The sequence below is a fragment of the Typopeltis vanoorti genome, chromosome 12, assembly GCF_054136105.1.
Source record: "Typopeltis vanoorti isolate ZY-2024b chromosome 12, IOZ_Tvanoo_1.0, whole genome shotgun sequence".
Taxonomy (NCBI): domain Eukaryota; kingdom Metazoa; phylum Arthropoda; class Arachnida; order Uropygi; family Thelyphonidae; genus Typopeltis; species Typopeltis vanoorti.
In genome coordinates this window covers 36,887,772-36,910,890 of record NC_143560.1, presented here as the reverse complement: position 1 = coordinate 36,910,890, position 23,119 = coordinate 36,887,772, and the positions used below count along the sequence as shown (strand labels likewise).

General features: G+C 35.5%; 1 protein-coding gene and 1 non-coding gene across 5 annotated transcripts in view; both read left to right on the top strand.

Annotated features, from left to right (window-relative positions):
* Positions 1 to 23,119, top strand: part of LOC150100701 (sodium- and chloride-dependent glycine transporter 1-like) — a 285,409-nt gene that overhangs the window by 224,403 nt on the left and 37,887 nt on the right. For all 4 annotated transcript variants that reach the window (XM_090402061.1, XM_090402060.1, XM_090402059.1 and 1 more), the window contains 4 exons: positions 1,845 to 1,948; positions 2,663 to 2,787; positions 8,809 to 8,921; positions 19,376 to 19,507. In XM_090402061.1, the coding sequence (XP_090258187.1) occupies positions 1,845 to 1,948; positions 2,663 to 2,787; positions 8,809 to 8,921; positions 19,376 to 19,507 (474 nt within the window). The remainder of the gene's footprint in view (positions 1 to 1,844; positions 1,949 to 2,662; positions 2,788 to 8,808; positions 8,922 to 19,375; positions 19,508 to 23,119) is intronic.
* LOC150100702 (U6atac minor spliceosomal RNA) lies at positions 18,835 to 18,956 on the top strand. The gene has a single exon (XR_016549209.1). It is a non-coding gene; the product is annotated as a U6atac minor spliceosomal RNA (small nuclear RNA).

Genomic DNA, 23,119 nt, shown 5'->3' with positions numbered 1-23,119 from the left:
ACTGACTACATGCTACAGAGGCTTGAACAGACGGGAAGATCTGTTGACATCTATTTTGAAGAAATAAATGAAAAATAAATTTTCTGCCAACATGATGGCCACTCTGGATTGGCAGACCACACACACACACTTGTTACATATGATTAAATGAAAGAAAACTACAGTAATAGTGCAATAATAATAGCACAATAATAAAAACATAACTACAGTAATAAAAGGGTACAATAATGGGACATTACACATTTCGATTCTTCTAGCAAGGTTTTTTTTTTGTCCAGAAACTCAGGTTTTTCATCCCATGTATAGGCAAATCATCCATGAGAACACCTGCAATTTACAGACAAAAAATACTATTGGGTAGATGGTGCATGATGGTATCAGTGTCATTGGAGAATTAAGTAGTAGGAGAGACAGTGAGATGTATATGTCAGAGTAGAGTGTCCTTCCAAGATGCGTCCTTGGACTCCTTGGAGGTGTCATGTTGTAATAATAATAATAATAATATATATAAACTGTTACAAGCCTGAGTTTTGGAGTCTACATTAGCAAGAAATATTTCTTGTACAATAAATGTGGCTGTATTAATTACCTGAATTTGGGAGATAATTATATTTTAAGATTACCTTTAACCTAAAGGATATAAACGTCTTTAAATCTTATAGTACATTAATACTGTGAGTGAGCTAAGGTTTTTTTTTATAGTTTATATTTTTAATACTTTTATTTATTTATTTTTTGCATAATCTGGTTTCTATACTGGAAACTACTGTTGAAACCAAACATGGAACTTTTTCATGCCATTTCAGATCTCTGGTAAGCAGGGCAGTAGTTGCATACTGAGTAATGAAATGTATCTCTTACCTAAAGCCATTCACAAATATTAGGATTTGAACTTGTAGCCTAATGGGTGAAGAGGTACACTAGCCACTCAGTCAATGCCACATTTGCCATTGTTATAATGTTTTCTCTTAGGACACAACTAAAAGATGAGTTCTGTTTGATTTCTAATTATGCATACATACTTTGGAGTGTCCATGTTTTCCTATGAACAGATTTGTATTTTTATTTCACAAAAATTGGCACTGGTTTTCAATTTTTACTTTTCCATGCTTGAAAATCAAGATCTCCAGAGTCTAGCATTAGGTATTTTGAGACGATTTTTTTTTTGGGTGGGGTGGGGGGGCTATTCAAGTCAGACATGATGTTATTAGTGGTCTGAATCATCTGCATCATGAACCATATTTGTGGTTCCCAGATTGTAGCAATAATTACAGATTTGATTCAAGCCATTTCTTGGGCCTACATTGAAGAGTTGCATTTCTATACACTTGGTGTAAACTTAAATGTTTCACCATTGTTCTCCACTTGTGAACAAAAAAAAAGTTATGACAATTAATTTAATTTAGATTGCACTCTAGTAGTTGCTTTAAAGAAAATAAGGCATTCACTTTTTTAAACATCCTATGTGTGTGTGCACATCCTATATATTCTTACAATCAAATGGTAGTATCAACTACCAGTGTCAATATTTAGATTGAATTAGGACCATATTTATAATAATTACTGAGCTTATAATAGATTTGTTAATAGAAACTCAGTAATGCTGTTATTATTATGAATGTGCATTGCACATATCAATTGTGCAAAAGAGATTAAAGGCAAGTATTATATTTATGAAGGAAATAGAAGAAAGGAAACTGTAAGCTATAAAGTTCTTTACAAATCTGTATTTTTAATTTGGGATTGCTGTAGACTGTAGTTTGGGCACCTCATTTCTGTACACTTTAAATGTAATCATTAAAGTTAAATAGTGTCTAGTCTACCTAACAACATAATAATTGCAGGTTTGGGGAGATGCTGCCATGCAGATTTTCTTTTCTCTTTCACCATGCTGGGGAGGACTCATAACTTTGGCTAGCTATAACCGTTTCCATAATAACTGCTACAGGTAAGATTTAGGAATAAGTGAATACCTGCTGGATAACAGTAAAAAGTTTTTGTATTGTTTACTAAATGGTCACCATATTTCAAAATAATTTGCTAATTCTACAGTGATAATGTAGGCAACTCTACATATACTTAATATGTAGTAAAAAATAGTTTGCTTTTAATCACCCATTTATGTTATCAAAAAAAGGTAAGAAATAAATGGTCCTGTATAGAAACCACATTTTAAACAATATACTGATTTTTCCCATAATGAAATTTGATTGCATTTTAATTATGTCTGTTAACAAAATAAATAATCATTTTAATTTAAAAAAATTGCTATAAAGGCTTAAATTGCATAATATAATGGTTATTTCTTTCTGGTAATTACAACCATTGAACAGAATTTTACAATTCTTTTACTTTTCAGTGTTTATACTGTACATGGAGCTAATTAATCAATGCATGTTTTGACAATATGTAAACAATTATTCTTGTGTACAGAACAGTTGTACACAAAGGTTGGAATGTCAGTATCATATTTTTATGGCCGAAACTGTTTCAAGAATTCCCAAGAGGGAATATTGATATATAATTTTCCATATTGTCCTTAGATATAATTTTATTTTAAATTATTATTATTTTTATCATGTTCATATTTCAATTTTATTTAAACTTTATATTCTTTATGCATAAATCCATATATTACATAAGCTGTTTTATTTGTTTTTAGAGATGCCCTTTTCATCACTTTTGGCAACAGTGGTACTAGCTTCTTTGCTGGCTTTGTTATTTTCAGTATAGTCGGTTTTATGGCTCATGAATTAGGAGTCCCAGTTTCAAAGGTTGCTGCCCAAGGTTAGATATGTAGTTTCTATTATTACCAAATCCCTTTAATCTCAGTTGCTTATATAATTGTGTCTAACCAAACTATCATCATTATTAATCATTTGTATGCTCTTGCAATTGTATCTTTAATTGGTGTGCTTATATGCATCAAAACAGAAATTTTTCAGGCATGCTGAAAGGTTAGAAAATAGAAAAAGGGGAAAAAAAAAGTGAAATTTCAGCTGATGAATTGCATTAACTACACAATTCAAGCTATTAATCTACTCATTTGTGTAAGAAGAGTTTCTTTAATTCTCTTTGAGTTGTTTTCTAAAGTCATCGGTGCAATAGAAAGTGAAGTAGTAACAACGTTTTTTAAAAATTCATGATCATTACTAAAAGCTGAAACAATTCCAAGTCCACTTTTGTGTGTGTGTGTGTGTGAGAGAGAGAGAGATGGGAAGGAGGAAGGGAAAGAGCTTGATGTTAGTCTCTAACAAGCTTAATAGAACTGAACACAGCAATGGCAATTCTGTGCCCATCTCAAATGGAACCTCAGCCACTTTGCATGATATTGAAATAGAACTAATCAACAGTATTCTATTCTTCCCAAGAAATTGTCTCTGTATCACAGTTGGAAGATGTCACATGTCCATGGTTGGAAAGTCTTAAGTTGAATTAAATATATGAGGAATTTGGGGTCGACTGAAATGAAGTTAGCTGGACTCAGACTGCAAAACAGATAAATTTGCAGGAGAATGTATGCATTGACAGATATATAATACTGGCTCTCATAGCCATAGTGCAAGCAAGCAGTTCACTTCCAAGAAATACTATGCATTCATAATGGACAATATACATATTGATATGATATATCATCAAATTCTTGATATGTATTCATAAGGGATACTGAGGTGTTATAGGAATACTATATCTTTTGATGGGGGTGACTACTGTGGAAAATCTATTTAAATAAGAAACACACTTAATAGGAAAGATATTTGCAGAGAAGAAAAGAGCAAACATCAGAATTAGTGGTTGTGGGTGCAGACAAGACAATACAAAAGAACAAGCAGGTAGATTATTATGTCTGTACACAAATGCTAGAAGTATCAGAAACAAAGGGATAGTTTGTTGCCTTAGTCAGTATGTTGCAACCTCAGATTGTAGGTATTAGTGAGACCTGGCTATTAGAATCAGACATACTAGCTGGTATCGAGTGTCAAGGGTACAATATTTTTAGGAAGGATAGAGAGGATAAGAGAGGAGGGGATGTGCTGCTAATGATATCAGATGACTTAAATCCAGTTAGAGTTGAGTCCTATAATTATAGTACTACTACTAACAATATTTCATGTGGCACTGAGTTTGAAGCCATCTGGTGTGAGGTAGAATCTAACAAAATCAATTACATAGTGGGGTGTTATTACAGACCTGGTGAATCAGTTGCTAGTGATGAAGAAATGCATTACCAAATAGAAAAGGTGACTATGAAAAGAGTAATCATAATGGGAGACTTTAATTATCCAAATATTGATTGGGTGGCAGTAGAATCTCATGAGAATTCATTCTTCTTTCATTCATTCATTCATTCTTTCAGTAAATGAATTCATTCATTCATTTATTGAGTTGTTGCAGGACAACTTCCTCAAGCAGCATATGACAAAAGGAACTCGAGGTCAAAGAGTGCTAGATTTGATTATAGTATCAGGGGGCATTTCAGTTAAAGACGTAACTATTCTGCCTCCAGTTGGTGACAGTGATCATGCGGTACTGACTTGGGAAGTGACTAAGTTTGTGAATGTTCCCTTCAGAAAAGGTTACATGCTGAACTACAAAGCAGGAAATTATGACCAACTGAGGATTATACTGAGTTCAGTAGAATTGGTTGCTGGATGGAAAGAATATCGACAGTGCATGGGAAGCATTTAAAAATACTTAAATGATGCGATATCAGAATGTGTCCCGAGTGTTTGAAGAATAAACAGAGTAGGAGTCAAATTGATATGTAATCTTATTAAACAAGAAATTCATAAGAAAAGGATGATGTGGAAGGAATGCCGTTTGCATATGGATGACGTCCGTTATGAACGTTATAAGCAGCTGGCTAGAATAGTCACAACTGTTGTATGTAAAGCAAAGTCGGAGTATGAAAAGAAACTGGCTCTGCATGCTAAAGGCAATCCACAAGAATTCTATCGATATGCTGCAAGTAAAAGAAAGAATGAATATGAAAGAATGACTCTTATAAATCTAGATGGCATGAAGGTTATAGATGCAGAAGAGGTTGTTCAGTTAATGAGTGCCCATTTTGTTAAAAGCTATCAACCTGGTGAATACAACATTGAGCTCACTGTTACCTCTTCGCTAGATGAAGAAACGCAGGTGTGTGAGGCTGAGGTTTTAGAGCTGTTGCACAACTTGAATAAGAATTCAGCAATAGGGACTGATGGAATATCAGCACGTGTGCTAAAAGAATGTTCAGCTGAACTGGCCATTCCTTTGACCTGGCTGTTTAATATGAGTCTCAAAACAGGGAAGATTCCACAGGAATGGAAGGAATGTATGGTAATTCCATTGCACAAGGGTGGTGCAAAGACCGATGTATCCAACTATCGACCAGTTATTATCTCAAGAGTGGTAGTGAAGATTTTAGAAAAATTGGTTAGGGCTTGCATTCAGAAATGGGTCGACAGTGAATCTCTACTTTGCAATGAACAACATGGGTTTACTAAGGGAAGGTCATATCTTAGCAACTTGCTCACATTCTGTAACAATGTTACCATTGAACTAGATAAGGGGAATGGATACACCATGATACTTTTGGATTTTGCTAAGGCTTTTGACAGAATACAGCATGGTAGACTGTTGCATAAATTGGAGAAAATGGGTTTGGGTTATACAATATTAGCATGGATAAGAGGATGGCTGACTGACAGATATCAAAAAGTGGTATACAGAGGATCTGAGTCTGCAAGGTTTAAGGTAACAAGTGGTTACCACAAGGATCAGTGCTCAGTCCACTGTTATTCAATTTGTACATTAATGATTTTGGGAAGGATTTGACAAGCGACATACAGATATTTGCTGATGATGCAAAGATAGGTAGGATAATCAGGAATGCTGCTGATATGCAGTGCTTGCAGAATGATTTGAATAGACTGGAATTGTGGGCATGGGAAAATGGATGTCAGTTCAATGTGAGTAAATGCAAAGTCATTCACTTCGGCATGATTAGCTATCCAATGTTGTATTATATTGGTGGGATTAGGCTAGAAGAAACTGATGAGGCTAGGGATCTTGGAGTGTTAATAGATAGGAAATTGAAGTTTAGGGGCCATGTGGCAAAGGTTGCAAATACAACTCAAAAGATAATTGCAATGCTGAAACAAACGTTCACATGTAAAGATAAGGATGTTATTTTGCCTCTTTAAAAGGCCTTGATAAGACCTTACTTGGACTATTGTGCGCAGGTCTGGTCTCCTGGTTTCCATTGTGATTCTGATATATTGGAGAGAGTACAAAGGAGAATGTTAAAAATGATATCAGGATTGTGGAATACTGATTATGAAGACGGATTGAGAATTTGTAGACTGCACACATAGCAAACAGGAGAAAGAGGGGTGATATGATTGATACTTACAAACTTCTGAAAGGATCATAGAAGATTTCAATTGATGGAATTTTTCAATTTATGGAGGGTGGGGAAAGAACGAGAGGGCATCCTTGGAAGCTGAGAATGAAGGCCACCAAGAAGGGTGTGAGGGCTAGATTTTTCTCTTAGAGGGTGGTGTGTGATTGGAATGCCATTGGATGTTGTGAGTGCAAGCATTGTTAATGAATTCAAGAATAGGTATGATAGCTGGTGCATGTAGTATGTGACCTTCCTCGATGAGTCTCTGACTCCCTGGAGGTCTCTTAATAATAATAAACTTAGTTGGTGAAAAAAAAAATGTTGATAGAGACTCCAGAAAGTTGTTGCAGCAGATAAAGGATAATAGTGTCATTGGAAAAGTCATTAGCATGGTACCCAGATATGACATTAGTGAATTGAGAAGGAAGGCAGAGGTAATGAATAACAAGATGGCTGAGTTATGTGAAGCAAAGGGGGGGGGGTTCAGTATGTGAAGCTGTTTAGTGAATTTGAAGGAAAGTTGGAATGGTTTAAAGTTGATGGATTGCATGTGAATGTGTTTGGTGTTGTTGTGCATTTAGAAAGGCTATTGTTTGCTCAGAAGGTACAGAATCAATAAGTTAATGTAGTAAACAATCTACGGGAACTAGTGAAACAGGATAGCACAGCTAAACTGGTTATATTACAGGAGGAAGCTAGATACGAGGTCGAAGATGTGGTTGTAGCAGCAAGGTGATGGGATGCATAAATATAAGGATGAGATAGGCATGAATGGAAGTCATAGTCACATCAGGGAAACTGGAGTGGTCAGACCAGAGAGAGGTGTGGTATAGCAGCTAGAATAGAGAATGTTAAAATATAAAAAAAAAAGTGTGGTAGAATGGCCTCAAAGACACAGAGATTGTTATGCTTGTATACTTGTAAGCTTGTAAGGAGTGTTCTTGTAAGGAGTGTTCAAAATCAGATAGCTGAGTTTGTTGCACTGATTGAGTCAGTATGCCCAAAGATAATTGGTTATAAGTTGAAACTTGGTTGTTGGAGGATGATGTGATGTTAAGAATAGAAATGGAAGGATATACAATTTTCCAGAAGGATAGGAAGGTGAAAGAGGAGGAAGGAAGTGCTGTTAATGATTGGAGGAATTGTGTCCACAAAGTGTGGAAATTGATAATACATGTGCAGATTTTGAATCTCTGTGGTGTGTTGAAATTAACAGGCTAGTATATCTGATAGGATGCTTTTATAGGCCAGGGAATGTAGAGAATACTGATCGTGAAATGTTTGGGCAAATTGGTTGGGCATGTAAAAAGAAGGTGATCCTGATGGGAGACTTTAATTACAGGAATATAGAGTGATGAAAGGAGAAGATAGTATATGGCAACAAGGAGAGTGAGTTTGTTGTGTTTCTGAGGGATAAAGATCTTAAGCAGCATGTAACTGAAGCAACTAGAGGCTTTAGTGTTTTGGATTTGTGATAACTTTACAAGATTTTGTTAATGAGCCATTAACACTGCTGCCAGTTGGTGAGAGTGATCATAAGGTACTTGTTTGGGAAGTGGTGAAACAAGAAAAGGTTACTGCTAAAAACAGATATATGTAGAATTATGAGGTGGGTGATTAGGGGAAGCTCTGTAGTCAACTATCATCAGTACATTGGGTAGATGAGCTGTAGGAATTCATAAGGCGGTATCTGACACAAGCAATGTATAACTGCATACCATGAGATAAACTAATAAATAGAGTAGACGTGAAATGGATGAAGAGAGAAATCAAGCAAGCTGTGTTGGAAAAGAAAATGTTATGGAGGAGGTATACAAGACTTTTGGTGACAATAAGATACTGTGAGACATATGAGTTTTCTATTATACTGTGAGACATATGAGATTCATCGCCTCCCACAATGAATCTTTTGACTCCATAGAGGCCTGAGTCATAATAATAATATAATAATAATAATAACATAATAATAATAATAAAATTTATCCAATATAGAATATCTGGACTCTAGCCATGGAATAACCACAGACCAGTCTAGAGGAAAAAGATTAGTCATTGTTTATTATGTAGTATTTTAACTTGTTTTTAGCTTAAAAATAACAACAACTGAAAATATGCTATGCTTCACTAATCTTAACTGTATTTGTGCCAATGATTGAAACATCTTGATAGAAACAAACATTTGTCTTTAGCAGATTGTATTTTTTTCATATTTTCTGTTATATACTTTTTTTTTAAGCTCAGCAAATTTTTTTATGCACTATCAGAATAAAAGTTCTAATTATAGTTAATTTTTTGTCTAAATTTATATTACATTTAGATACTTATTTTATTACTGAAATAAGTATAATTCTGCATATGAATAGTCCTTACTTGAAGAAATAATATGGTTTATAAAATAGAAAACTTTCCTGTTTTAGGTGCAGGCTTAGCTTTTGTTGCTTATCCCGAAGCTGTGGCTCGACTTCCTGTTTCACCTCTTTGGGCCTTTCTTTTCTTCTTCATGCTATTAACACTTGGTCTTGGAACTCAGGTATTTATGGCAGTTTAATATATGTGTATTTTAAATAAACATCCATCATCTAAACAGTAATGCATTCCGTAATTTAAAAATAATAAATGCACAATTAATTTAATTAAATCTCAAACATATTTTAAAAGCTTTATATTGAACTATAAATAAAAAGTGATTTAGTCCTAGATGTGGATGGCCCTTCACTTGACAATTAGTTCAGAAAGCAGTGCATAAGGAAGCAAATCACCAGTATATAGTAATAGTTACTATTATTTTATAAATTAATAAATAAATCTTCTAATACTTTTCTATTCCTAACAGAGAACAGTTTGCAGTTTTCTAGCTTTAACTTTATGAAATTTGGAAGCTGGTCTCTACCTTTGTCATTTCCAGCAGTCAGATGCTTTTCTTTTAGTATGATTTTAGACAAAAGATTGTTAGAACTCATTTTCCTTATCAGGCTAAAAAGTAACCCTGGCTTCATAGAAACCTTATTAATGCTACATAGATAAAGCAAGTACTCTCTTCATGATCTCCTGTATTTTTTTTATCTGACCCATACACAAAAGGTCGTAAGACCTATAGCAGATCAGCCATGTGTGGGCAAGAAATTAAGAAGAAAGTAGGAATCTATTTATATATATATATATTTTTTTTTTTTTTTTGAACAATTGAAGGTTGCATTCTTTGGGGAAGGCAGAGTCAGAGAGGCTGTTCCAAAGAACAGAAATAGATGGAATGAAAGAGGAGGCAGTGAAGTTCGTTCAGCGAGTTTTAAGATGTACTCTAAAAAGGTGTTGGTTAGCAATAGTTCTTGTTCTGATGATTTTCAAGGGGAAGATACCAGAAAATTGGAAAAATGCTACTCTGATACTGTTATTTAAAAAAAGGGACAAAGAAGAAGTAAAGAACTATAGATCAATTAGTATTCTCTCTAATCTGTACAAAATTCTCACAAAAGTAATAACAAGCAGGTTAACACCTCTTCTTTTGCTCAAATCAACCAGTAGAACAAGCAGGATTCCATAAAGGCTTTATCAAAATTGATCATATTCATGCAGTAAAACAAATAATAGAAAAAGCAGAAGAAAACCAATTGCCTCTGTGTTTAGCCTTCATTGATTATGAAAATTTGATTATTGATTTGATTAATGCAATAATCAAAGCACTCCAGAATCAGGGAGTTCTGGAGAATATATGGACCTCCTCCAGGCATTATACCTCACTGCAACAATCCAACTTCACACGAGTAGCAATAAAATATCAATTGAAAAAGGTGTCCGATAAGGAGACTCTCTATCACTCAAAATCTTTACAGCAGTCCTTTATTTAATAATATTTAATAATATAAACTGGACAAACCTTGGTATAAAAATTAATAACAGAAACTTAACACACCTAAGATATGCAGATGATATCATAATTTTTACAAGCACTCCAGAAGACCTATATCATGAAAGCAGAAAAGTTGGTCTATAGATAAACAGAGAAAAAACTAAAATCATGCTTAATCATTTTGTAACACCAAAAAACATGATAATAGAAAACAATTTCTTGGAAAAAGTCTCTTCATATACATACTTAGGTCATCTCATTGATCTAAACTGTGGACTCCAAAAGGAAATAAATAGGAGAGTTCAACTTGCCTGGAGTGCATTCAGAAAATTGAAAAGCATTTTTCAAAACAATGTGACGACCATGTATAAAAAGGAAGACATTTAACCAGTGTATACTTCCGGTCATCTCATATGGTTGTGAAACTTGGTCGCTAACAAAAGCACTGGCAAATAAATTAACAACAACTCAAAGAAAAATGGAGAGATGCTTTTCTTTTCACTGACATCGTTCTTCACCACAAGTGACTAAAATGGAAATGGGCCGGACATCTATCCAGAAGAGAAGATGAGCGATGGACCACCATACTAACGAACTGGATTCCAAAAGAAGGGAAACGAGGCTTCTTTTGGAATCCAGTTGGGGAAAATTGGGGAAAATTGGTCAATCATTGCCAAGAACAGACAAAGGTGGAAAGAACTGCAGGATGCCTTCATCCAGCAGTGGACAGAAAATGGCTGAAAAGAAGAAGAATAGTAGCACTGTCTATGAAAATATCTGTAGAAGAAGCAAAGGCAAAAACTGAACATCTATGAGAGAGGAATTGAAGTGCATATGAGAGAGGGATCATTAATTAACCAGATTGTCCTCTTCTGGATAGAATTGAGCAATCTTAGAGAGGATTTTGGTGTACCACTACAAATATGGGAGCAATATTTCATCGTTAGACAGATTTGTATGGAATTAGCAAATGTGAAGTAGGGTCTCATGAAAAAAGTACACCAAATATTTGTGGCAGCTTGTAGAAGTTATGTTGAAATGTGTTTGTGCCAGGAAACGTTGGCGATATAGGTCAGTCCAAGAAGGGCATTCTGATTATGTTTGGATATCTGGGTACTACTGTTAGTAAGGGGAAGGGGGGGTGAGCTCTTTCTTGCAAGAGATCAAACAGGACTGAGTTTTGGTGGCATTGAAATTTGCAAGGTTGTCTTTGCCCCTTTGAGATATAGCTAGGAGATCAAAGTTCAGGACATTGATTGTGATGGATCTTGAGGATTCTAATACTTGAGCACTATAAGGTTTGTCAAATGAAAAGGAGGAATGGAGTGTACTGTCAGCAAAACCATGGATAGGATAGGAAGTCAGTGAGAGTAGGTCATTTATATACAAGAGGAAGAGAGTGGGTGAAAGAACAGAACCCTGGGGTACTCCTGCATTGGTGGGGAAATCTGAGGAGAGAAAACCATCCACCTTGACATGTAATGAGCAACCAGTGAGAAAGTTGGCACCCCAGTTGTAGCATGTGAAAGGCAACCATGATCAAATGCTTTTGATATGTCGAGAGCAACTACATGAATTTCTCCAAATTTTTCCATGGCTTGAGTCCAAAGGTGGGTGATGAAATCTAGAATATTGGCTGTAGATTGCGAATAGCAGAATTGTATTGCTGGTCATTGATTAGTTGTTAGGTCTCAAGGTGGTCAGAAGTTGGCTATTGATAACCTTTTCCATAATTTTAGAGAGAACAGAATTGAGTGCAGTTGAACAATAGCTCATTGGTTTTATCACTTTTCTTTGGGATGGGCTGGATATGAGCATTGTTCCATGCTGTAGGGTACATGCCAGTTGAATAGGATAGATTGAAGAAGCAATGCAGGAGTGTTAGTTCTGGAGCACAAGTTTTTAACATGATAGGTGGGATACCATCAGGACCAGATGCCTTGTTTGTGTTTAGGTCATTAAGGATTCTTCAGATTTCTTTCTGGTGAAAGATGATAGGTGACATAGAGAGAGAGAGAGTAGTTCTTGGTGGAGTGAAGGAAAAATTGTCCAGATTGTCAATGCAGGAATTAGAAGAAAAGAATGATGTCAGTTAATCAGCCTTGTCTTTAGGTGAGGTGCCCCATTCAATGGCCTTGGCAAGGAACCAGAAGGAACAACTGCCACTTAGACAGGAGGCAGGTTTGCAGAATTTGACCCTTTCAAAATCTGATTTGGATTTGGTGATGATTCTTTTAGAGTGTTGCGAGCTGCAGTATAGGTGGAGTGAGCAGCTGGAGTTTTAGTTTTGAGCCATTCATGGTATGCAGAGGTTTTTTCTTTTATGGTATTAGCACATGTTTTTGAGAACCAAGGCCTTGGATTGGTGGCTATGAATTTGGGGTGGAATAAGGGATGAAGACCTTCACTCCTGTGAGGATGATTTCTTGTTATTTGGTCTGAGCAGGTTTTTGGATTAAGAGAACTGAAGCTGTATTTGGACCAAGAGAAAGAAGAATTGAAATTATGAAGGTCATCCTATTTGGCACCTTTATAGTGCCAAAGAACACAGACTGAGAACTGGTGGATAAAAATCCACAGTATACTTGGAAGGGAGGGTTTGTTAGGAAAAGATCAGGTGTGTTGGCAAACTGGAGGAGGTTGTCAGGTATTCTAGTAGGGACATTCTAGAGATTGACAGTGTATTAGGTCAGTTCTTTTTTGGGACGACATTCAATGATACGGTACACTTTTATTAATGGTGACACATGACATATGGATGTGGTATAATTTTATTCAACTTTTCCTACAATAAATGCATACTGACACCTTTCTTTTATAAGAAAAAGTGCTGTGTTAGATCATTGCTAATGGAAAATACTTCAGCAATCCTGCCTGCTTGATAGGTGAAACTGGAGAAGGGAAACCAATTTGAGTTGTGGATGTTAAAGCCCCCAAGAAGGATGACCTCACTATTAGAGCAGTGGTGTAGCTAGAGCTTTTGTTGCCCGGGGCGGTCCCTGAATTTGCCGCCCCTCTCAATACACACCAAAAATACTACAAAAAGTCAAAACGACGCATAGGGAAATAAATTAAAACACTATGTTTATTTTCGAAGAAAAACTTTAATTTCGACATTCTAAAATGTTTTTTCTTGCTTTTCTGTTAGCAAAATCATCTATGACATTGGTGAAGTCTATTTCATAGTAACGTAGGTAATTCTTAACCAATTTTATTTAGAAAATTCCTCTCACAATTAGCAACACTTACAGCAATTGTGAGGAAAACTCGCAGCAGTATTACAATATTTGGAAATGAGTTCTCGAGACTGTATTTTAGAATTAACCGCAAAAGTTAAAAAAAGGTTCAAAGTGCTGCCTGGGGCGGACCCCCCCCCCTTCTAGCTATGCCTCTGTATTAGAGTATTTCAACTGTAGACAGTTTAGCTTTAGAAAGAGATAGGTGAAGACATCAGAGTGTTTAATTAATGGAGTTTGAAGAACAATAGAAACAGCATATGAAAAGGACAAGTTGGTTTGGTAGAGAATTGTTCAAGGTTTAAAAAATAGTTTCTTAAACTGTTTTTTGTGGGAAAATTTTTGTGATCCATAGTTAAGTTGTATTTCTTGGTGATCCATTATATGTGAGGAGGAAGAGATAAAAAGGAAATTGGACATGCAGGGAGAAGTGACAGACTCGCAAACATACCACCCACGTATAGATAGGAACTCAGTCTCCTATCTATACGTGGCCTTGGCAGTCCCCCCCCATAGCCACTGTACTTAGTCTCTCTCCAGTCACAAATTAGCAAAATAAGTGGCTTCGGGATTTGATACTAGCTGGTGGTTTGGTCCTGTTCACTAACTAGTAGCTTGCCTGGGGAATCATTTTACTGCTATGTATGCTTTGGCTGATCCATTTGTCTGTTTTACAGGATTCTGGGGAGAAAAAAATCTTGCTACCTCTGTGTGAGACTAGCTGACCTCATTTCAAAAGCTCTTATAGCAGTTCATGTATCCTAGACAAGATTCAAACTCTAGTATTTCCAACTAGAAGATATTGTCACTACCAACTAGGCTACAATCCCTCTTGTTTTTTTTTTTTTTAAGTAGTATTCTATTCATCTACTCATGGGACATCATCAGATGCCATATGTTTAAGCCATGACAGGTGGTTCTATCATATGCTTTCTGGAGGCTTCAACTCTCTGAAGATCAGTCACTCCAGACATACCATCATCCATCCTTATTATTGAAGGTCTTACCCCATCCTCCTTTTCCATGAACTTTACCTTCTAATACTGTTTGAAGAAGTCCTCCTTCCATCTTTTCAATGTATCCAAAGTATGCCAACTTTCTTCTGTCAGTATCTTTAAGGAGCCTTAAAGTTCTGCTAATCTTTTCTAGCGCCCATCCATTTGACTACCTTTCAGTATATGGTATTCTCAACAGCCTTCCATAACACCACATCTCAAAAGCAACTACCCTTTTCCTGTCAGACTTCTTTCGGTTCCAAGTCTTGCATCCATAGTCACTGTTGGAAAAACAGCTACATCCCAAATTGTCAACTTTCTTCTTGTGGAGATAGATCCATCCTTCCAGATTTTAGAGAAGTTTCTGACTGTTGTTTTAGCCATTCCTAGTCTTCTTCTAATGTCTTCTGAAATTCTTCACATTAATAATGGATCGCAAGTATTCAAACTTTGCTGACTTCCTTAATTCTTTCTTCATTAAGGTACACATTTTTCAGGAACTTCCCTGTCTATATGTCTTTTGAGAAGCATAATCTTTGTCTTGCTAGAATTGAGTTGAAGTCCTCTGTTCTTAATGATCTCATTATCTTTGTTCAGATTTGTCCTAGTTCTTGTCATTACAAAAGAGTGCTGTATCATCAGTGTACTTCAGCTTACTGATCAATCTGCCAGCTATCCTAATTCCTGTCTTAAGCTCTTCCAGTACTACACAAATGATGTAGATATTAAACAGGTGAGGAGAAAGTAGGTATCCTTGCCTAACTCCCTTGCTGACCTGAAGCCAATCATTATTCCGACACCTGTTTTTACCATGACTTCTTGCTCATTGTACAAGTTAGTTATCAACCTGATAATGTGTTGAGCAAAACCCATTAATTTCATTACTTTCTTTATATTTTTCAATGATCTGTCAGGATCTGATGTCTAGTACCCTTTCCTTTCCTAAAACCAGCTTGTTCCTATGGCATTTTAGTGGAAACAAATGAAAGTGTGCAAAAGAATAGAATGAAAGAAAGAAAAGGGTAAAGAGGTGATGAGTGACTCGAGGATAGTAGTCTGTGGGGATTCCATTCTTTGAGGATTGGTTAATGAGAGAGTCCATAAGGTTTACTATCCAGGAGGGAGAATGAACAAGATAATTCATGCTTTTGACATTAGGAGAAAACGAGTAAGACAATTAGTGGTGGTTATGGGGACAAATGATTTAAGTGGACATAAGGAGAATGTAAGGGTGAATATGAGGAAGTTATTGAGGAGAGTGAAAGATAACAGTATAGTGAGAAAGGTTATCAGTGTTTTGCTGAGATATGACAATGATGAGTCAATACAAAGTACCAGAATCATGAGTGGTATACTATTAGAGCTGCATGAGGAGAAGGAAGTGCAATGTGTGGATGTATGGCATGTATTTGAGGGAAGAATGGAATTATACAGATGTAATGAATTGCACTTTGGAGTGAGTGAATTGGAGAAACTATTGTGAGATAGAAGTGCAGTGTGTAATGCAAGCAGTATATCAGAAGTAAGAGATGAAGTGAAAGATCAGGAGAGGGTATTGAAGAGAAAAAAGTGCTTGCATGTAAACAGTAGTAGTGTGAGAGATGAAGAGAGAACAGGAATGCACAAGGAACAGGGAAACGAGAGGTAGCCTGGGTGGACAATGAAACATGACATAGGGAGAGTGGATGTTGAAAGTAGTAGTGAATATATGTATGTATGGGAATGGTCATCATAGAAATGGAATAGATTGGGATATGAGTAGGGAAGTTGAGACTTAGCAGATGTATGTGGTAAAAGTGATTGGGGCAAGGGCAGGTGTGGTGGGGAAATCGCAACCAATAAGTGGTTTGGGTACAGTTGTTTATAGACCTAAAAGTGAACTGCTATTTTATTTACAAATTATTCTAGGAGTATCAGAAATAAGCGAGATGAAATGGTTTTGCTGATTGAGTTTATTTACCCAAAATCATTGGAAAAAGGAAAAAAATGGTTGAATGAAGATGATATCCTAACGGAAATAGAAATGGAAGGATACAGTATTTTTCATGATGATAGAAAGGACAAGAAGGGAGAGGGAGTGCTGCTGAATGATAGTAGGGGAATTATGTCCACATAAGGTAGACATGAAAGAGGGAAATAGTGGCAATGGTTATGAGGCAGTGTGGTGTAAAGTAGAGGTTGATTGATAGGAAGACATTTAGTTGGATGTTGCTATAGGCCAGGGAATGTAGAGGGTGATAATGAAAAAATGTATAAACAACTTGGGTTAGTGAACAAGTGAAGGGTGGTTATTATGGGCAATTTTAATTATGGCTGCATAGATTGGAATGAAGAAATATTATTTGGGAATAAGGAAAATGAAATTCTTTCGTTCTTGAGAGACATATATCTCAGGCAGCATGTAAAGGAAGGTATGTAAGGATCGAGAGTTGTAGAGCTGATCATTTCATCAGAGGATGTTGTTGTGTCGGAAAAAGATGATGAGTCATCCCTTTTTCCCACCCAACACTAAGTTACCTCATAAGGAGAGTATAAGGACATGCTTATGCCTCCGGACAGAGAATGTGCCTTTTTACAATCCAAGCACATGTAAATATCCAAGTGTGTAAGCTCTAAACAATGTTAAAATAACCCATGAGTTTAATAGAGAATAATTCTAAATGAATTAAAATATAAAATCATGTATAAATTGCCAAATAAATATGTATAAGCTAGAGCAAACTTTAAGCCATGTAAAAGCAGTTCGTAGCCACGGCGTCCAATCAGCAGCCGCCGTATGCGTGACGACACCACCGCGTGAGGGAGCTGTTTTGGAGTATAAAGGTTTCGGTGGGAATTCAAATTGCTCTCTTATCTCTTGTCTCCGGGTTTTGTCGGCACCTAGTCCTGTCGGAGAGCTGTGTAGAGCTTGCCGCCACATGTAGCAAGAATCCCCCCTTGCTATGTGTGCTACGTGGGCCAAGGCTGCAACTACAATGCATTCAGATCAACGTCAGTGTACAATATCTGTGTATGAGTGTTTTCGGTTCGTATGGAAACAAAGGAATAGCAAGACCGCCATCAGTGAAGGTACAGTAAGCTGACCAAAGTATCCAGTTCAAGGCAAGAACGGTAAGCGGAAGATTTTCTTATGTTAAATGTTGAATTAAAGTAATTGAAGAGTAAGGAAACAGAAGTTAAGGAAGCATGCTATTTCTGTGTAGTGTTATAAGAACAGTCTGCATTTTGGACACTTTTGTCTACAGTTGAGAAGGAAGCATATTAGGCTCCAGCCGAACAGGAGGACGAGGTCCGAACTGTTTGTGTGATTTAGAGTCAGTAATGTTATATGGTCAGAACGTAACTAAATGTTAACTGAAATTTTGGAGGGGGGATTAAGTAAGAATAAGAAGTATTATCCTAGAGAAGTTCATGTCAGAAGTATTGAGTTGTCTTGTGTGTATATATGCAATATTACATGTGTGATAATATTAGGTAATTTAGTCTGAGAATAGATGTACGTTTAGAAGTGAGGAATTTATGTCAAGTAAGGGACTATAGTATAGAAGTTTTGTATGTGATTAATTAACTAAAGGGAACCCAGGCTCTTTTAAGATTAAGGATTTGATTAACGTGTATACTTGTCTTTGTGCAATAATAAATGTGTTTCTTTAAATATAATCAAATGAGTTTGTCATCCTTTCTGTGGATTTGAGCTACCGTTTGGAAAATTTCGTACCGTGCATTTAAGGGGAAACCATTGGTGATAGAAGAATTGGGACCACGACTGCTTACTTCTTGATCCCTACATTTTTTTAAGTATTCTTGGATGACATATCAGAATTTGTTGCCGGCTGGCGCAGTCTTTAATTAATACAAATTCATCGGCAAACGAATATCTGATATTAAGTGATACAAGATTTATGTTAACTATAAGGCTAAAGAAAAGACAGTTAAAGATATAAGGCAGTCACACAGACATCAACGATATAACAATGTAATTGTGAGTGAGGTTTCGCACTTTTCTCCAGTTGGTGAGAGTGATCACCTGGGTTGTGGTTAGCCATATGCAGACTTTTAGGAAAAGATATATGTGGAAGTACAAGGCTGGTGATTATGACAAGCTTAGGAGACAGCTTTGAACTATAGCATAGAATGAGGAGTTGAGCAGTAAGAAAATAAATGCTGCTTGGTAACCGACAAAGAAATACATAACAGCATCAATGTGTGAATGCATAAGCATGAGATCTGGAAGAAGAAGAAGGCACTTTGGAGGAAGTACAAGATGAATAATGGTAATAATCAGTTACATGAAGAGTATAAAGAAAAAGCCAGGAGAGTGACTCAGTTAGTAAGGACAACAAAAGTTGTCATACAACAACAACTGTGTTGTATGAAAGAAGAGATGGTTAGCACTCCTATTGATAAGGAAGGACCAGCCTCTGAACCTGATACATATAAGGTTAAGACACTGCCACTTACTTTGTGGCACTTAACCAATTTTTTAGCACCTCCATAGCACAACTGGAAGAATGACAGTACATTGCATCCTTTGGTTGGAAAAGGTTTAAGTTCAATTCTCGTCTTGATGGGAGAAATCTTTACATTTTGTTATATTTTTATAAGATAGAGGTTTAATTGTGTGAGCCTATACAAACACACACACACACACACATGCACACATGTATATATGTATAGGAACAGAAATATGTAGACAGAAAATGTATAGTAACTCATAGGAACAAAAACAGTTCGTTATAGTAAATTTCTTTTAAAATATGTCTATGAGTCCTTGGTTGGAAACTTTCAGTAGTTCATTATAACATTGTCTGCTATAGTGAGAGTTGACTGTATTTATATCATTCTTTTAACAAAAGATAGTTTTATGTTCTGATTTATGTTTTTGTTTCTGTTTACATATATGTAGTTCACCATTATCGAAACAGTAGTTACTACTATTGTGGATACATGGCCAGAACAGCTGCGTCGTTGTAAACCTGTAGTTCTTGCTGCCTCTTGTCTAGTAATGTACCTGCTTGGACTTGTCATATGCACTAAGGTATTTAGTTATCAGTACTGTAATATAAATATAGTGAGAGTGTGTATTGATATAATCCTTTTAATAAATGATAATGTTGTGTTTTTGTTTCTGTATACATATATATTGTTCACCATTAGTGAAACAGGTTACAACATTTGTGAATATGTGGCCAGAACAGCTGCATTGATCTTGCATATTCTATTGATGTTTATTTCTTCATGGGTGGTACGTCATCCTACCATGACATTTAAAACTTTTTATATTGCTTTATGTTACAAAAAATTAAAAGTTTAAATATTTTCCTCCTTCATCATGAGTGGTGTAATAATATGATTTTGAATGTAAGGTAATAATTAAAGAATAAAGTATAATATTAAAGAATAAAGGTGGTAAAATATTCTGGAGGCTATTGAAAAAGCTCAGAAATGGAGGAAGGGGAAAATATTTAAAATTCTTATTTTTTGATTTTAAAGATTTTTGAAGATTATACAGAGGACATGAAAACCGAAGATAAAGATATTCTTGATGTATGGAGTAATTACTTTGAAAGATTGCTAAATGAAACAAACAGTTATAGTTGAAGTAGAAAAAGCTATCACAAACGTGAAATGTGGAAAGGCAGCTGGAGTAGATGACAATCGACCAGAATGCTAAAATATGGAGGTATAAAAGTTTTACAGTGGCTACATTGCATAATTCAGAAGGTCAAATTCCAAATGATTGGAGTAGAGCACTCATAGTACTCATCTATAAAAAAAGGGATAAAGCTGCATGTGGGAATTACAGAGAATTTCTGTATTAGTGTTCCTGGTAAAATTTATGCAAGTATTCTTGAGAAACAGCTAAGTAAAATTGTGGAAGAGAAGCTTGGAAAAGAACAAGCTGGATTCAGACCAAACAGAGGTTGTCAGAATCAGATTTTCACTTTAAGACAAATAATTGAGAAATGATGGGAATATAATCAGGATTTGTGTTTAAGTTTCGTAGATCTGGAAAAGTCATATGACAAGGTACCAAGAGGTAAGCTGTTCAAAATAGTTTGGTGTAAATGGGACATTATATCAAGCAATACATAATCTCTATTTGAGTTGTAAATCAACAGTTAGAATTAAAAGAGGTACCGGAAGATGGTTTGATGTTAAGTCAGGTGTGCGACAAGGGTGAACATTATCTCCACTGTTATTGATTATATATATGGATCACATTATGAAGGAAAGCAGTATTAAACCTGATAACAAAATTGGAGTTCTTAATCTCAGCTCTTTATTTTATGCAGATGATGCTATACTTCTAAATAAATCCAGGACAAGTCTGCAGGATTCCCTGACCAAATTAAATAACTGCTGTAATAAATTTGGTATGAAAATCAGCTTTAAAAAGACAAAGATAATGAAAATAGGCGGAAATGAAAACATCAACTGCATTCTATGTGGAGAACCTATAGAACAAGTAAAATATTTCAGTTATTTAGGCACAATTTTTAGTGAAGATAGTAAATTAAATTCAGAAATAGACAGTAGAATTAACAGCTGATTTGGTAGGAAGTCAACTGAATAAATTTATATGGAATAAGAGAGAGATTAGTCAAAACACTAAACTTGGTTGAAATTGGTTGAACAAGACAGTGTTCAACCAATTTCAACTTATGGATCTGAGAGCTGGGTTACAAATAAAACTGTTGATCAAAGACTGGAGACCACAGATATGAGAGTCATTTCTCATATCTGTGGATTGATACAGTAAAAAGTGCTTTAGAAAACAGAAATATAAGATCTGATAATATTGGAATATTGACAGATAGGCTAATTTGGAGGAAAATAGGAAGTTGGTAATAATTAAAAGCTATGAAATCAGAAGTTTCAAAATTCAGGCTTGAAGTTAACATAAGAAAAATATAGTAGAATCCTGCTTCACAATTGCTCTTCTTTATATCCTCGGATTTTATTATTGGTCTAAATTCTATTATGCCTCTATGAAATGCTGAACCTCAGAAGAGAGGTGATCAGGATATGTATCCTTCTTCATTAGGTTGCCTATGGACTGAGACCACTGTGTACAACTTTAATTTACAGATTACTGAAAGTAAGGTGAGTTGAGATCCTTTCTGCAAGAAAGAAAATAAAACTATGTTTTGATAACATTGAAGACAACTGGGATATTCTCTCTCTCTGTTATAGAATGGTATCGAGATTAAGGCATTGGTTGTAGAAAATCTTGAAGCCTGGGATGTTTGTGCACTTAGAAGATTTGTCAAATGAGTATGAAAAATGGATATACTAAGATTGTGGATAGGATTATTGGTCAATGAAAGGTCATTTACAAAGGGAGGGGGGGGGTTCTGATAAACACCTAGAGCAAAAATGATATTAAAACAACTGATATAACCACAAGAAGGAACATATCTTAAAACCCTTTAACCCCCATGTTTCATCAAATTGTAATAATTTGTTCTTCTTCTTTTTCTTTTAGGATATATAAGAAATCATAAAATTAATTTTTTTTCTAGGTGTTTATCAGAACTTTTCACACCTCCCCTCGTACATATAAAAGAAAGAAGGTAGGTAATAGAACAGAGCCCTGAACTGCTTCATTGATGGAGAACTTCAAAGGAGACCATCTATTATTATAAATATTAAATGGGCAGAGGGAATGCTGGCCATCCAAGAGGGTGGCCAACCAAAACTAAAATCTTCATTGTTGAGTATGACATTCTTAATTATGATGATAAAAACAGTTATTTTTCGACCACAAGAACTATAGGAGAATGAATGACTACTATTTGGGGTTTTTTGGTCAAATTTAATTATGTTTGTGAAGTATTGTGTTTGTTATATAGGTAAAAGGATGGCAATTTACTGAGTAGGTCTTGATGAAAGGCCTTATTTTCCACAATTAATGAATTTCAATGTTATTTGTGTTCTTCTTTTCTTATTTAGATTATGCATCCTGTTTTCCCTATGCAGAGTAAGTTACATCCGATTTGGTATACACCCCAGGGTGGGCAAAATGGGGGAAAGGGATTCTTTGAGAAGATAGTGAACTTTTAATTTTGCAGGTGGTTTAAGTGTACCCTCCTTAGCAGTTTATTTATAGAGTATTCTATCGATTGTTTGACTATTCCTTTAATTTAAGTAATAGCTATGGCCTTGTAATAGTTTTTTTTTTTTCCCAGTGTATTCCTATGAAGAATTCTATCAGTTGCTTTCCTGCAGTAGACACTCTTTATAAAGGTTTTGCTTATTATTTAAATTAAGAGGATATTAAATCCCACATTGTTTTAAAACTGAATAAGAAACTCAAAGATCGGAATCAAAGAGTTTCATGCCGAATATAGTAACTATAAAAGTATCGGCGACTACTAGTGCAAGCTAAAGCACATAGTTCAAACTAGGGCAACTCATAGCAAAGGTGGGGAAAGTTCAGATCGCTATTCTTAGTATTTCTCATAATGTAAAACCCATCTCCTAGGAGATGTATGATGTTATACATTATGGTGGGAGGTCACTACCCAGACCAGTTTCGATCTTTATTGAGATCTCATCAGTGAGTAGCTAGACCAAATATAATACTAAGGGTATAGCGAAAAGAACTTATATACTCTGCTATACGAGTTGTCAAAAAGGTGCACCC